The following is a 16,455-nucleotide window of genomic DNA, read 5'->3' as shown; positions in this document are numbered from 1 at the left end:
ACCCCTTTAGATTTGTGTGTATTAGGTAGAGTTTGGGGAATTGTTAGATTACTTGTTAGATATTACTGCACTGTCAGAACTACAAGCACAAGCATTTCGCTACACTCGCATTAACATCTGCTAACCATGTGTATGTGACAAATAAAATGTGATTTGATTTGAACGGAGGAGTGAGACTACAATTTCAAGGAAACACTACATTTTCCATGAAGCAAAGTAGGTGGGCGTTTTTCGCAACGGGCTGGCACTGCTAAATTGGGAGCATAGGGGATTGGGAGGTGACAGAACTGTCTTCGGTTTGTCGGCCAGACTGAGAAACTTCACGCTGTTACGGGTGTGGCTTTATACGTGATAAATCTTTACGAAGAGAAGAATGCATAACGGCACTCACACACTGAACGACTAAATTAAACACAGCGGAAGAAGGAAAAAAATAGAATAGCTTCTTCACAGTGGGTATGTGAATTTTGGTTACATTGCAAGTTGGCAACGGAATCCATCTGCTCTGCCGTCTTCACAGCTGGAATACTTTTTGCTGAAGTTCCGTGGGCCCATTTCCTTGCGTTGTAACCTGCGAGGCTGATCTTGAAAAGTGAACTTGACTGATTTTATTGACGCGCCTCAAAATAAATTGTTGTTGCTGAAATAGTGTCCACGTAATGACAGACAAATTACTTTTCCGTGTTGGCTTGGATAGCATGTCACTGGGGTTGAAAAAATAGGCGTCAAATTTGTTTTTGGAATATTAAATACGAGTAAACATCTGGAATAGAACTGAATTGGGACTAAGTCGAATAAAGTATTTGTTTGCTGGTTTGTGAGCGAATCAAACTTATATCCCAGCCGTTTTTCTCAAAGGGGAAGTTTAATTTCTCAACCTCACAACACTGTTCTGGGAACGCTTTAAAAAAAAAACGCTCCCAGGCATACAGCCCTAAATAGGCAACATTTTTGTGTGTGATATTGTCCGAAAAACAGCAGTCCTGAAGCGTGCACTTGGAACCATGGGGTGCACAGTGAGTCAGGAAGATAAAGCTGCACAAGAGCGGTCCAAAATGATTGACAAAAACCTTCGAGAAGATGGGGAGAAGGCGGCGAGAGAAGTGAAACTGCTCCTGTTGGGTATGTACCATCAAGCATTCCATTCTTAATGTCTGAATCCAATCGATGTAGAATCGCATGAACACTTGCTACATTGTATGCAGTTACGGTGTTGTGAGCTGGCGATATTTTAATTGAATTGTAATTTTGCGACGTAACGGGCGTTGATTAGTCTCGAAAACCCAATCATAAGCCTCACAGTTTGACTGTTGCCTAGGTTCGGGTTTCCAAGACTATGCGTCATGATGCATAGATGACATTTTCGTGGTAAAGCTTTGAGGTCCAGAGTGTGCGCGGAGGACTAGGCCATGTATCCTGCGACGCTACGGAATCTTTCTCATTAACCATTTTGATGTACAGCTAGTTACATAGCCGCGTTTTTGTCTAATTTCATAGAAGGTTCTCTAGCCTCCAGTGCGCAACTGGAACAGAGTAGGCTAGTCAGAACCAGTAAACATAAATTTAAGCCCGCGCTCCTGCTTCTGTCATACATTAGGGGAATGCCTCACCGCCAGAATTTTCTCAACTCTTCAAGTATTCAAAATAGAAAAGTCGTGCGTTGACACCAAGTTATGTCAAGGTTTTATTACAGTTAAGTAGCAGACTGTAAAAACTAACATATAATGACACCAACAATCTGGTGGTTTCTAAATGATACCAGCATAATGTAGCCTTTAGGCCCAGGCCTGAAAGAGTTATCAATCACTTAACAGTCTACAACCTAAGGTCTGAACATGTCAAGTATAGTGAAATAATTAACTTGCAAGCCTTACCCAACAGTGCAGTATTCAATATCAAAATACTGTAACAATTATTATATATATTTTTTAAAGTAAATACAATTTTAAGCTGAATGTGAGCTACAGTGTATACAGGGTCAGTACCAGTACCACATTTACAATGTGCAGGGATACTGCAATATTTGAATTAAAGTATGTAAATGTAGGCAGGATAAATAATAATATTGTAAGCTAAGGGAATATTCCTGATTTGCTTTCATTACTCTTCAGCTGTGCCTAATAATGATAACCACCTCATGGATGTAATGGGTTCTCCAGACCTCTCCAAGCAATGGCAGATCATTCACCGCATGGTTCAATGTAGGTCCTAATCGATAATGATTAACCGCAAGCAATAGACTCTGGCTTACAGTATTGCAGCCTGTGAAGTGCTCACTATGTTAGAATTGAACCATTACAAATATCTTTGGTTGGCTCCATTTTGCTCTGTTGTCTGTACTCTGGATCTGTTCATTTCGCTCCTCTAACTCAAAACACCCCTACTTGTTGCAATCAACGTAAACCTCAAGGTTGCGTCAAAGCTGATTTGATAGTGACTTTGGTTAGTCAGGTTCTTCGGTAATACCAGCGTGTACAAAAACAAGCTGTGGCCACCTTAGGGCACTGTAATACATTTTTTAATTAACGTGGTGTAAGTGGGTGTGTTCGCGCTGTCAAATGAATCAAATCACATTTTATTTGTCACATACACATGGTTAGCAGATGTTAATGCGAGTGTAGCGAAATGCTTGTGCTTCTAGTTCCGACAATGCAGTAATAACCAACGCGTAATCAAACATAACAATTTCACAACAACTACCTTATACACACAAGTGTAAAGGGATAAAGAATATGTACATAAAGATATATGAATGAGTGATGGTACAGAACTGCATAGGCAAGATGCAGTAGATGGTATCGAGTACAGTATATACAAATGAGATGAGTAATGTAGGGCATGTAAACATTATATTAAGTGGCATTGTTTAAAGTGGCTAGTGATTAAAAAAAATACATACATTTTTCAATTATTAAAGTGGCTGGAGTTGAGTCAGTATGTTGGCAGCGGCCACTAAATGTTAGTGGTGGCTGTTTAACAGTCTGATGGCCTTGAGATAGAAGCTGTTTTTCAGTCTCTCGGTCCCTGCTTTGATGCACCTGTACTGACCTCGCCTTCTGGATGATAGCGGGGTGAACAGGCAGTGGCTCGGGTGGTTGTTGTCCTTGATGATCTTTATGGCCTTCCTGTAACATCGGGGGTGTAGGTGTCCTGGAGGGCAGGCCGTTTGCCCCCGGTGATGCGTTTGTGCAGACCTCACTACCCTCTGGAGAGCCTTAAGGTTGTGGGCAGAGCAGTTGCCGTACCAGGTGGTGATACAGCCCGACAGGATGCTCTCGATTGTGCATCTGTAAAGGTTTGTGAGTGCTTTTGGTGACAAGCTGAATTTCTTCAGCCTCCTGAGGTTGAAGAGGCGCTGCTGCGCCTTCTTCACCACGCTGTCTGTGTGGGTGGACCAATTCAGTTTGTCTGTGATGTGTACGCCGAGGAAATTAACTTACTACCGTCTCCACTACTGTCCCATCGATGTGGATAGGGGGGTGCTCCCTCTGCTGTTTCCTGAAGTCTACGATCATCTCCTTTGTTTTGTTGACGTTGAGTGTGAGGTTATTTTCCTGACACCACACTCCGAGGGCCCTCACCTCCTCCCTGTAGGCCGTCTCGTCGTTGTTGGTAATCAAGCCTACCACTGTAGTGTCGTCTGCAAACTTGATGATTGAGTTGGAGGCGTGCATGGCCACGCAGTCGTGGGTGAACAGGAAGTACAGGAGGGGGCTCAGAACGCACCCTTGTGGGGCCCCAGTGTTGAGGATCAGCGGGGTGGAGATGTTGTTACCTACCCTCACCACCTGGGGGCGGCTCGTCAGGAAGTCTAGTACCCAATTGCACAGGGCGGGGTCGAGACCCAGGGTCTCGAGCTTGATGACGAGTTTGGAGGGTACTGTGGTGTTAAATGCTGAGCTCTAGTTGATGAACAGCATTCTCACATAGGTATTCCTCTTGTTGAGATGGGTTAGGGCAGTGTGGGTGCGATTGCGTCGTCTGTGGACCTATTGGGGCGATAAGCAAATTGGAGTGGGTCTAGGGTGTCAGGTAGGGTGGAGGTGATATGGTCCTTGACTAGTCTCTCAAAGCACTTCATGACAGACGGAAGTGAGTGCTACGGGGCGGTAGTCATTTAGCTCAGTTACCTTAGCTTTCTTGGGAACAGGAACAATGGTGGCCCTCTTGAAGCATGTGGGAACAGCAGACTGGGATAAGGATTGATTGAATATGTCCGTAAACACGCCAGCCAGCTGGTCTGCGCATGCTCTGAGGACGCGGCTGGGGATGCCGTCTGGGCCTGCAGCCTTGCGAGGGTTAACACGTTTAAATGTTTTACTCACGTCGGCTGCAGTGAAGGAGAGTCTCCAGATTTTGGTAGCGGGCCGTGTCAGTGACACTATGTTGTCCTCAAAGCAAGCAAAGAAGTTGTTTAGTCTGTCTGGGAGCATGACATCCTGGTCTGCGACAGGGCTGGTTTTCTTTTTGTAATCCGTGATTGACTGTAGACCCTGCCACATTCCTCTTGTGTCTGAGCCGTTGAATTGCGACTCCACTTGTCTCTATACTGACGCTTAGCTTGTTTGATTGCCTTGCGGAGGGAATAGCTACACTGTTTGTATTCGGTCATGTTTCCGGTCACCTTGCCCTGGTTAAAAGCAGTGGTGCCCGCTTTCAGTTTCGCGCGAATGCTGCCATCAATCCACGGTTTCTGGTTTGGAAATGTTTTAATAGTTGCTGTGGGTACGACATCGCCGATGCACTTGCTAATAAACTCGCTCACCGAATCAGCGTATTCGTCAATGTTGTTGTTTGACGCAATGCGGAACACATCCCAATCCACGTGATCGAAGCAGTCTTGAAGCGTGGAATCAGATTGGTCGGACCAGCGTTGAACAGACCTGAGCGCGGGAGCTTCCTGTTTTAGTCTCTGTCTATAGGCAGGGAGCAACAAAATGGAGTCGTGGTCAGCTTTTCTGAAAGGAGGGCGGGGGAAGGCCTTATATGCGTCGCGCAAGTTAGAATAACAATGATCTAAGGTTTTACCAGCCCTGGTAGCACAATCGATATGCTGATAGAATTTAGGGAGTCTTGTTTTCAGATTAGCCTTGTTAAAATCCCCAGCTACAATGAATGCAGCCTCAGGATATGTGGTTTACATAGTCAAATAAAGTTCGTTCAGGGCCATCAATGTGTCTGCTTGGGTGGGAATATATGCGGCTGTGATTATAATCGAAGAGAATTCTCTTGGTAGATAATGCGGTCGACATTTGATTGTGAGGAATTCTAAGTCAGGTGAACAGAAGGACTTGAGTTCCTGTATGTTGTTATGATCACACCACGTCTCGTTAATCATACCCCCCCGCCCCTCTTCTTACCAGAAAGATTCTTGTTTGTCGGCGCGATGCGTGAAGTAACCAGGTGGCTGTACCGACTCCAATAGCTTGTCTCGAGTGAGCAATGTTTCTGTGATGCAAAGAACGTTAGTCTCTTATGTCTCTGGAATGCTACCCATGCTCGGATTTCATCAACCTTGTTGTCAGGAGACTGGACATTGGCGAGTAGTATGCTCGGGAGCGGTGCGCGAGCGGTGGTCTCCGGAGCCTGACCAGAAGACCGCTTCGTCTGCCCCTTTTACGTCGTCGTTGTTTTGGTTCGCCGGCTGGGATCCGATCCATTGTCCTGGGTGGTGGGCAAAACAGAGGATCCGCTTCGGGAAAGTCGTATTCCTGGTCGTAATGATGGTGAGTTGACGTTGCTCTTATATCCAGTAGTTCCTCCTGACTGTATGTAATAAAACCTAAGATTACCTGGCGTACCAATGTAAGAAATAACACGTAAAAAAACTAAATACTGCATAGTTTCCTAGGAACGCGAAGCGAGGCGGCCATCTCTGTCGGCGCCGGAACTTGACCACCTTTATCACCTTCTCAGAGGACTGGTCTGAGTGTGACGGAGTAGGGACTGTCATGAAAGACAGTCATTTGGATCCTCGGAGTCTAGTGCCATGACTTCTCTGCCAGGTTTTTTTGATTGAGGTCATATCATAGCCACCCTCTTAACCCCCCCATGCTGAACAGTGACAGTGAAGTCTTGCTTCATGTGCACTTTGCTCCCATTCTCTGTATTGTTTTGACAGAAACACAGGGCTCCTGTTAGGATTTTTTTGAATATGTTGGAGCCCAAACAGCCAGACAAAGCGTGTGCTTGAGCCAAAACCAAATACTCTGTTAATGTTCTGACGAATGGTGATCGGCATGAGCGTCAGAAAATAAGCTTATGACTCTAAATACTTCCTGAGAACTGTGAGGTAAGAGGGAATGCTGGCATTAACTTAAAAATAATGACGTCACAATGGTTTTAGAGCTTGCCAAAACATTGACAATATTCCATTGTCTCTGATAAGGTCCACATTGGGTAGACAACAATAGAAAAATAGGTGATTATAAATAAAATATTTCAGTTGTGTATGTTTATTTGATTATTTTATTTATCATTCCTTAAAGTAATCATATCATATATATATATATATATAGGGTTGAAGTCGGAAGTTTACATACACCTTAGCCAAATACATTTAAACTCAGTTTTTCACAATTCCTGAAATTTAATCCTAGTAAAAATCCCTGTTTTAGGTCAGTTAGGATCACCACTTTATTTTAAGAATGTGAAATGTCAGAATAATAGTAGAGAATGATTTTTTTTCAGCTTTTATTTCTTTCATCGCATCCCCAGTGGGTCAGAAGTTTACGTGTTATTTCTCAATTAGTATTTGATAGCATTGCCTTTTTAAATTGTTTAACTTGGGTCAAACATTTCTGATAGCCTTCCACAAGCTTCCCACAATAAGTTGGGTGAATTTTGTCCCATTCCTCCTGACAGAGCTGGTGGAACAGAGTCAGGTTTGTAGGCCTCCTTGCTCGCACACGCCTTTTCAGTTCTGCCCACAAATTGTCTATAGGATTGAGGTCAGGGCTTTGTGATGGCCACTCCAATACCTTGACTTTGTTGTCCTTAACCTGTCTAGGATGAGAGTGGCGCTAGCGGCACTCCCCCCCCACCCCCACTGAAAAACCAGTGCCGCGAAATTCAAAAAAAATATTTTTTTTAAATATTTAACTTTCACACATTAAAGTCCAATACAGCTAATGAAAGACGCAGATCTTGTGAATCCAGTCAACATGTCCGATTTTTTAAATGTTTTACAGGGAAGACACAATATGTAAAGATGTACACATTAGCACCTAAAAACACATTAGCATAATCCACCATCTTTTATTTGTCCACCAACACCAGTAGCTATCACCAATTCGGCTAAACTAAGATATTTATAGCCCCTAACCAAGAAAAAAACTAATCAGATGACAGTCTGATAACATATTTATGGTATGGGATAGGTTTTGTTAGAAAAAAGTGCATATTTCAGGTAGATGGCATCGGTTACAATTGCACCCACCGTCACAAATGGAATAGACAAACTACTTAGAGCAACGTGTTTACCTACTTACTAATCATCAAACATTTCGTAAAAATACACAGCATACACGAATCGAAAGACACAGATCCTGTGAATACAGACAATATTTCAGATTTTCTAAGTGTCTTACAGCGAAAACACAATAAATCGTTATATTAGCATAGCACATAGCACATAGCAGCCCAGCATTGATTCTAGCCAAAGTGAGCGATAAAAGTAAACATCGCCAAAATATATTAATTTTTTCACTAACCTTCTCAGAATTCTTCAGATGACACTCCTGTAACATCATATTACACAATCCATATAGAGTTTGATCGAAAATGTTTATATTTAGCCACCAAAATCATGGTTAGACAATGTGGAATGTAGCTCAGCTGGTCAGAAAAAGTCTGTGCGCCACTTAGACAGTGATCTACTCTTATACATAAATACTCATAAACGTGACTAAAAAATATAGGGTGGACAGGGATTGATAGACAATTTAATTCTTAATACAATCGCGGAATTACATTTTTTAAATTATCCTTACTTTTCAATACAGCTTGCGCCAAGCGATGCTACGTCAAAAAACATGGCGTCCGAAGCCACTAAAATGGTTCGACAGAAACACGATTTATCATAATAAAAATGTCCTACCTTGAGCTGTTCTTCCATCAGTATCTTGGGCAAAGGATCCTTTCTTGGGAGAAATCATCTTTTGGTGGAAAGCTGTCCTCTTGCCATGTGGAAATGTCAACTGCGTTCGGGATGAACTGAAAAGCGTGCCCAACTTTTCACATCGTTGCAAAAATAAATGTCCCAAAATCGCACTAAACGGATATAAATTGCTATAAAACGCTTTAAATTAACTACCTTATGATGTTTTTAACTCCTATAACGAGTGAAAAGATGACCGGAGAAATATAACAGGCTAAACTAACGCTTGGAACAGGTGCGCGCCGGTGTCCTCTAGGCTCATGACGCAGCTCCCAAAGAATGACTAGCTTCAGAGTTTTTTCATTTGTAGGTCCTGTGAACGTGCAATCGATCCCGTTGGAATCGTCATCACGTAAAGGCATCCAGGGGAAGACGTAAGAAGTGTCCGTATAGTCATAGCAACGACAGTGCCCTTTTAACTGAGTTCAGAAGAGTGGCCAACATTTCTCAAATCTGACTCCATGTCAGGGAAATTGCTGTAGAATGGGCTCTGTTCCACTTAGAGACAAAATTTCAACTCCTATAGAAACTATAGACTGTTTTCTATCCAATAATAATAATAATATGCATATTGTACGATCAAGGATTTTGTGGGAAGCCGTTTCAAAAATTAGCCAAGTTAGCATAAATAGTCTAAACAGCGCCCCCATCCCCAACAGGTTAAGCCATTTTGCCACAACTTTGGCAGTATGCTTGGGGTCATTGTCCATTTGGAAGACCCATTTGCGACCAAGCTTTAACTTCCTGACTGATGTCTTGAGATGATGCTTCAATATATCCACATCATTTTCAATTTTTTTTATTTATTTTTATTTCACCTTTATTTAACCAGGTAGGCTAGTTGAGAACAAGTTCTCATTTACAACTGCGACCTGGCCAAGATAAAGCATAGCAGTGTGAACAGACAATAACACAGAGTTACACATGGAGTAAACAAGTCAATAACACAGTAGGGGAAAAAAACAAAATGAGTCTATATACATTGTGTGCAAAAGGCATGAGGTAGGCAATAAATAGGCCATAGGCCATCCTCGTGATGCCATCTATTTTGTGGAGTGCACCAGTCCCTCCTGCAGCAAAGCACCCCCACAACATAATGCTGCCACCCCCGTGCTTCACGGTTGGGATGGTGTTCTTCGGCTTGCAAGCCTCCCCCTTTTTCCTCCAAACATAACGATGGTCATTATGGCCAAAAAGTTCTATTTTTGTTTCATCAGACCAGAGGACATTTCTCCAAAAAGTACAATCTTTGTCCCCATGTGCAGTTGCAAACTGTAGTCTGGCTTTTTTATGGAGGTTTTGGAGCAGTGGCTTCTTCCTTGCTGAGCGGCCTTTCAGGTTATGTCGATTCAGGACTTGTTTTACTGTGGATATAGATACTTTGGTACCTGTTTCCTCCAACATCTTCACAGGGTCCTTTGCTGCTGTTCTGGGAGTGATTTGCACTTTTCGCACAAAAGTACGTTCATCTCTAGCAGACAGAACGCATCTCCTTCCTGAGCGGTATGACGGCTACGTGGTCCCATGGTGTTTATACTTGTGAACTTTTGTTTGTACAGATGAACGTGGTACCTTCAGGCATCTGGAAATTGCTCCCAAGGATGAACCAGACTTCTGGAGGTCTACACTTTTTTTTCTGAGGTCTTGGCTGATTTCTTTTGATTTTCCCATTATGTCAAGCAAAGAGGCATTGAGTTTGAAAGTAGGCCTTGAAATACATCCACAGGTACTCCTCCAATTGACTCAACTCATGTCAATTAGCCTATCAGAAGCTTCTAAAGCTATGACATGTACAATTTCCTGAGGACATTGCATTTTTGGATTAATTGCTGCATTGCCCCTACAAAGCGTTATCAGATTGAATCCCGGCCTTGGACTCTATTCGATCAGGTCCAGTGACTCATATTTGGGATTAAGTCAGAGCATTCTTCCTCTACAGCTAGAATGCATGTTTGAATTAACATTCAGACTAGTTTTTGTTTTACACTGTAAACATTGCCTTTGTTAAATGCATTAACCAGGGTTTCGAGGTAAATACAGATTGAGCCAACATATGCAGCGTTTTCCGAGAATGCTATATATGCGAAAGCGGGAACTTTGCCTTTAAAAGGTGAATTGCCGAAAAGTGCAATCGAATTGAATCTCAGCCCTAAAATAAATAAGGCTGCATTGTCTTTATTCAAGGTGTATCACTGGAGGAGCTTGCAGGATAAAGTGTGTTGGATCAGTTCTTGACAGGTTACAATCACACATTCCCTCCTTGGCTTGGACTTGTAAACTAAAGTCAGTGTGCAGCCATCAGTGTGACATCCTCTCAGAAGTGCAACATCTCACCTCTTCCTAGAAACCCTTTTAGGTCCCTCATATGGTGCTGTGGTAACCTGCAGAACAGCTGAGAAAAGCCTTACTACTGTATCCTGTTGGCTTGACGACTCCAGGGAGAAATCTCCTCCTCCCTGTTTGTCTGTGATAAGTGTCTTCTGAACTATTCCCACCCCCCACCACCACCACCCCTCACCAGATGCTATTTTTGGACTTGTGGCAGATAGACGGGAATGATGGATCTCTTTTCTCCCTGACCCAGGAGTTGGGGCTGACCCAGGAGTTGGGGCTGACCCAGGAGTTGGGGCTGACCCAGGAGTTGGGGCTGACCCAGGAGTTGGGGCTGACCTAGGAGTTGGGGCTGACCCAGGAGTTGGGGCTGACCCAGGAGTTGGGGCTGCTTAAAGGACATCTACTACGTTAAGAACCTCAGCTTTTACATGGGTGTTTGTAGCTAGAGTAATTTATTGCAATATATTGAGTTTATCCCTCAAAGGCTCCAGTGTTCATTAACAGGAAGCACACGTTCAATGACTTCCCTTCAGATTTTGGGCTTTGATTGACATTTAATCTCCTACCCCCAGCAACTTGAGCATCTGTGAATTCCGTCACTATTTATTTTTTATGTTCTTCGATTATTTGTATTTTTTTGGTTTGTTATTGACATTTTTTTAACCTCCCATTTTCAGTTAAGCTGGGATGGAAATTTCCCTTGGCAGCTTCTTCCTCTCCTTTAAACTGTGTGAGAGCGGCAGCTCGGTTTGTGTGAACATGTCTGAACAGTTCACAGGCTTTGCTTAAGACACACACACACTTTCTCTCTCACGCTCTGTCTATATATATATATATATATGAGACACACTCATGAACACATTGCTTATAGGCATGCCTTGCATTTATGTAAATACAGACACATGCTTGCATGGCCACACGATATGCGGGCAAGGCAATGTAAGTGCTGTTATGTCTAAGCAAGGTTATTTAATGTCTGAAAGTATGCACTGTGTACATCCACGTTCCTCCCCTGCTGTCTGCTTGACAGGGATGAGGTGATAAAGGAAGCAAGGCGAAAACAAAGGACTGCTTCTTCACAGGACATGACTAGATGTTTTTATTTTTTTTATTGGACTATGGATGAGGAATGCTGGTCTCGGGGGAAGAAACCTTGTCTATTTTAAGTTGGGAGAACTGATATGGCAGCCCTGTTATTTATTTCCAATGGTAATGAAACTATAGGAGTGTTCTTTTATGACATGACATACACCACATGTACTTCATTGTGTTACAGGAAACCATAAGGCCTGAAACGTAACTCGACCAGACTTTTTGTGCTTCCAGGCCAAATGTATCAGGCCTTCTGTTCTGTGTGAGTGCACTGTGGTGACATGACTCAATTTATGATGCAGCTCATTCACATTTGAGAGAAGTTTTGATTGCAATAGAAAAGGAGAGCTTTCAGAAAAGCCTGTTTTTGCGTGTGAGTATGCGTCAGTGTTGAGGCATACTTTGACACACCACTGTTGCTGCTCTAGAAAGGGGGACTGCTGACGTAGGATCGCTTCAAGCAGCAATTACTTCTCTCTTCCTCACCAGCCTTGACTCTCCTGCCCACAGACAGGGGGATTAACACAACACCAAATCAGCATTCATTCCCTCTTCCTCTTTTTCTTTTCTTCAGCTTTCCACAACATCTGAGGCTGTCTGCCCTAAAGGATGGACCTGTCTTCTGTCCCCCTCATGGTGGTTCTCCCTGGATGTTGAGCTCAGGGCAACCTAGAGGAAATCGCTCAAGCCTATTACTGTTAATACAGTTGCCACCTCCCATATACATTGCCTCTGAGTGCAGAAATCAATGCTAGCTAACTGATTTATAGATTGAGCTGCCATTTGAATGTAGGGAGATGAGCTGTCTGTGACCACCTCCCAGGCACCACCCATATCTATCACTGGGGAAACACTACACCAGCCAAGTACCACGTTTGATGCACATACCTCTCCTTTTCTGGGGGTGCTTTTCCGCCCAGAACTCAACATCAATTGTTGTGGCTGTGTGTGTGTTCGTTCTCTCTGAGAAGAAAGCCGATGGCTGCAGGATAAGACGTTTGCTGAGCTAACTTGATTAGAAGAACAGCTTTGACACATCTAAGCAGGCAATATCCTCCTGTAGCTTCATGGAGAACAAACGGCTGCCTTTATTTCTCTAATTGCCTTGATTGAGTCTCTTCCAAACACTCTATTGATCACACTGAGAGGCTGTATTGACCTACCTGCTGGTGGTGAGCGTCATCATCAACTGGAGCGAGGCCCAGACTGAAACCTGAGAAACGGCCATGGTGTGATCTTAAGACCAGAGTGCTAGAGCATGGCTGCCGTCCTCACTTTGAACATAAACCTGCAGACACCTATTGGCTATGTGTGTGTGGTTAGATTGGTTCTTCCTGGAAAACGTTTTTTTGTCAGACCTAGCTGCTTTTCTAACAGTTTCCTCACCAATATAACAATTGAGGCACAGTTGAGTTTTAGCTGAAGTATGTAGCCTAGACGCTTTATTTAATTGGATGGATGAGGTTGAGTGGAGTTTCCAGTAGCAGCCCACTCCAGAGTGGTGTGAAAGTAAGACACCATTCCAGAACTGTTGGGCCCCCGAGTGGCGCAGCAGTCTAAGGCACTGCATCTCAGTGCTAAAGGCGTCACTACAGGCCCTGGTTTGATTCCAGGCTGTATCACAACTGGCCATGATTGGGAGTCCCGTAGGGCGGCGCACAATTGGCACAGCATCGTTTGGGTTTGGCCGGAGTAGGCCATCGTTGTAAATAAGAATTTGTTCTTAAGTGAACTGACTTGCCTGGTTAAATACAATGCAAACAAATGAAAGATGTTGAGTGTAGATGTCATGCTATAATAGCTACATGAGGAGACATGTTCTATAGCTACCTGTATGAGCCCTGCATAATCCAGGCTTAGTCCCCCTTATTACAGCTGGTAGCAGGGTTCTGTGGGCTGGAGGGTAATTACAGTACACTGATTACAGATGGAGCAGTGTTTCTGTAAGGAACAGAGTTGGTCTGACCCTGTCTGCTGACATCAACAAACGTCCCTCTGTATGACTGCTGCTCCCAGCGACTCAGACATGACTGAGGGCACACCCAGAGATGACAATAAAGATCTAGTGAAATCAGTCTAGTCTCATGTTGTATTATTACTATTCACAGATGGGTGCTGAAATGACGACAAAGCTTTAGAGGAAGATATGTTCAGCAAGTTAGCTCCAGCACATACTGTTTACAAGTAGGCTATATTTGCAGCGTTCCATTTGTAGTGCCACCCAATTTGCAGTGAGACGTGGTGGTTATGAGATCATCTGTGCCAAGGGGGAGGTAAACATCCTGTAATTACAGTGCGAGTTGTGAGGTTAAAGCCTGGTCCTGCAGACACTAGGTCTCCGTGTGGGTCCGCTGGGACCCTCCAACTAACAGCACTGATAACTGGATAGATACTCTGCTGCTGAATCCTCTACTCTCCTCATCTCCCTCCCTTCCTCCACCTTCCCTCTCTGCCTCAACATACACTGACAATATCTTCAATTCTCCCTGGTTGTTTAATAAGAACACCAGAATATCATCCTGACGATTTCAGTGATGAGAAAAGGCCATTGGGGCCCATTTGGGCTTGCTGTTTTGTATCTGGGCATGTAAAGTGTTGGTCCCATGTTTCATGAGCTGAAATAAAAAAAATCCCAGAAATGTTCCATATGCACAGATAGATTATTTTTTTCTTTGTTTGTGCACAAATTTGTCCCTGTTAGTGAGCATTTCTCCTTTGCCAAGATAATACATCCACCTGACAGGTGTGGCATATTAAGAACATGATTAAACAGCATGATCATTACACAGGTGCACCTTACATTGGGGACAATAAAAGCCCACTTTAAAATGTGCAGTTTAGTCACACAACACAATGCCATAGATCTCAAGTTGAGGGAGTGTGCAATTGTCATCCTGACTGCAGGAATGTCCACCAGAGCTGTTGCCGGAGATTTGACATTTCTCTACCATAAGTTGCCTCATGTCGTTTTGGAGAATTTGGCAGTACGTCCATCTGGCTTCACAACTGCAGACCACATGTAACCACGCCAGCCCAGGACCTCCGTATCCAGCTTCACCTGCAGGATTGTCTAAAGGGGTTTGGGGGGGGATGCTGAGGAGTATTTCTGTCTGTAATAAAGCCCCTTTTGTAGGAAAAAACCCATACTGATTGGCTGGGCCTGGTTCCCCAGTAGGTGCACCCCTACCTAGTCATGTGAAATCCATAGATTAGAGCCTAATTGATTTCCTTATGAACTGTAACTCAGTAAAATCTGAGTTTCATATTGCGTTCTTATATTTTTGTTTATTGTATGTAAAGATGTCAGCAGTAGCTGTACTAAACACATACCCAGACAGCCCTGTGCTGTGTTCTGCTGAGCTAGGCTCTGCTCTGGTCACGCTGTGGTGTGAGAGGCAGGGACAGGGCTCATTTGGCTGTGCCGTTTACTTCTGTCTCTGTGTGGGAGAGCAAAGTGGGCACTGCTGCATGTTAGCTAGTCTGCAGATGAGCCTGTACAGCAGTATAGGAACTGTTGACTCATTACAAAAGTTTTTTTTCTTTCTTGGCCAGTAGGCAACATTCTACCAAAAGTCTACTTTGCTCCACAGTTCTGTCATGTGGCCCCAGGACAAGAGAAGCCTTTGTCTGTTCCAGATATAGCCCTGGTTTCCTTGCCTGCCACCATACACTAGCATGACCCTTTCAATCTCGGGACCACGCTGAAATCGCAACAGATTTGCCAACGGCTACAAACACCTATTGAATCCCGAGTCCACAACCTCTTAAAGGCGTCCTCATGCTTCCCAGCCAAAAGAGTTCGGGAAGAGTTTGTGCATATATTATGACATTTTGTCATGTCTTTTGTTCGTTTCGGGCACACAATGTTTTCTGGAGGCAAGCTGAAGTAGGTAGCAATAAGTCTACGCGACTTCCGTTGGTGATTTGGTCAACAGAGGGGTTCTTCAATAAAGTCTTTGTTGTCATTCAATGAGAGACGACTCATTTTCATTAACTTAATTTTTTTTGTTTTGCCAAATACTGGACGGAACATCTTAGATGTAAAATTGTGTGACTAAGATCTCCACTGCAAAAACATCAAAATGAATGACAGATTTCTTTGATTAACTGGGACCATTTTGTGGAAGTGTATACTGACTACAGCCTCTTGAAATGCACAAACAGTACTATTGCTGCTGCTTTTTCTAGTTTTCCAAACGAAGGTCTTAAGGGACTATGCATGTAATCTCTCCTCTCTCACCACACACAGCACCCCTCCGCTCCATTATGACAACTCCCTCCATCCCCTCTCCTCAAAAAAAATACACTGATTAATGATAACTTGGCTATATACACAGGGTACCAGTGCAGGGGTATGAGGTAATGTAGGTAGAAATGTACATAGAACTAGGAATAAAGTGGCAGATAGTTAACAGTAGCAGCAGCGTATGTGATGAGTCAAAGGTCAGGGGAAAAGGATCAATGCAGATAGTCCGGGTAGCTATTTGGTAAACTATTTTTTAACTAACTATTTAAGTCTTATGACTTGAGTAGAAGCTGTTCAGGGTCCTGTTGGTTCCAGACTTGGTACATTGGTACTGCTTGCCGTGTGGTAGCAGAGAGAACAGTCTATGACCTTGGTTGGCTGGCTGGAGTCTTTGAACATTTCTAGGGCCTTCTGTCTGACACCAACTGGTATAGAGGTCCTGGATGGCAGGGAGCTCAGTCCCAGTGATGTACTGGGCCATACGCCTACCCTCTGTAGCGCCTTGCGATCAGATGCCAAGCAGTTGCCATACCAAGCGGTTATGCAGCCAGTCAAGATGCTCTGTGGTGCAGCTGTAGAACTTTTGAGGATCTGCAGGACCATGCCACATTTAATTTTTCAGCCT

The 16,455-nt window shown here is 43.7% G+C and overlaps 1 protein-coding gene across 3 annotated transcripts in view; it reads left to right on the top strand.

Moving 5' to 3' along the window:
* The first annotated feature begins 271 nt into the window (after positions 1–271).
* LOC139542714 (guanine nucleotide-binding protein G(i) subunit alpha-2-like) overlaps positions 272–16,455 on the top strand; it is a 102,525-nt gene continuing 86,341 nt past the window's right edge. Inside the window, exons 1-2 of one of the 3 annotated variants that reach the window (XM_071348495.1) lie at positions 272–456; positions 979–1,122. In XM_071348495.1, coding sequence (XP_071204596.1) covers positions 1,005–1,122 — 118 coding nt within the window. In that variant the 5' untranslated portion in view covers positions 272–456; positions 979–1,004. Of the gene's footprint in view, positions 1,123–16,455 lie in introns of all 3 variants that reach the window. The other 2 variants (XM_071348486.1, XM_071348501.1) reach the window with 2 other exon arrangements.

This window comes from Salvelinus alpinus, chromosome 2 (genome assembly GCF_045679555.1).
Source record: "Salvelinus alpinus chromosome 2, SLU_Salpinus.1, whole genome shotgun sequence".
Taxonomy (NCBI): domain Eukaryota; kingdom Metazoa; phylum Chordata; class Actinopteri; order Salmoniformes; family Salmonidae; genus Salvelinus; species Salvelinus alpinus.
This window is presented reverse-complemented; position numbering and strand designations above follow the sequence as displayed.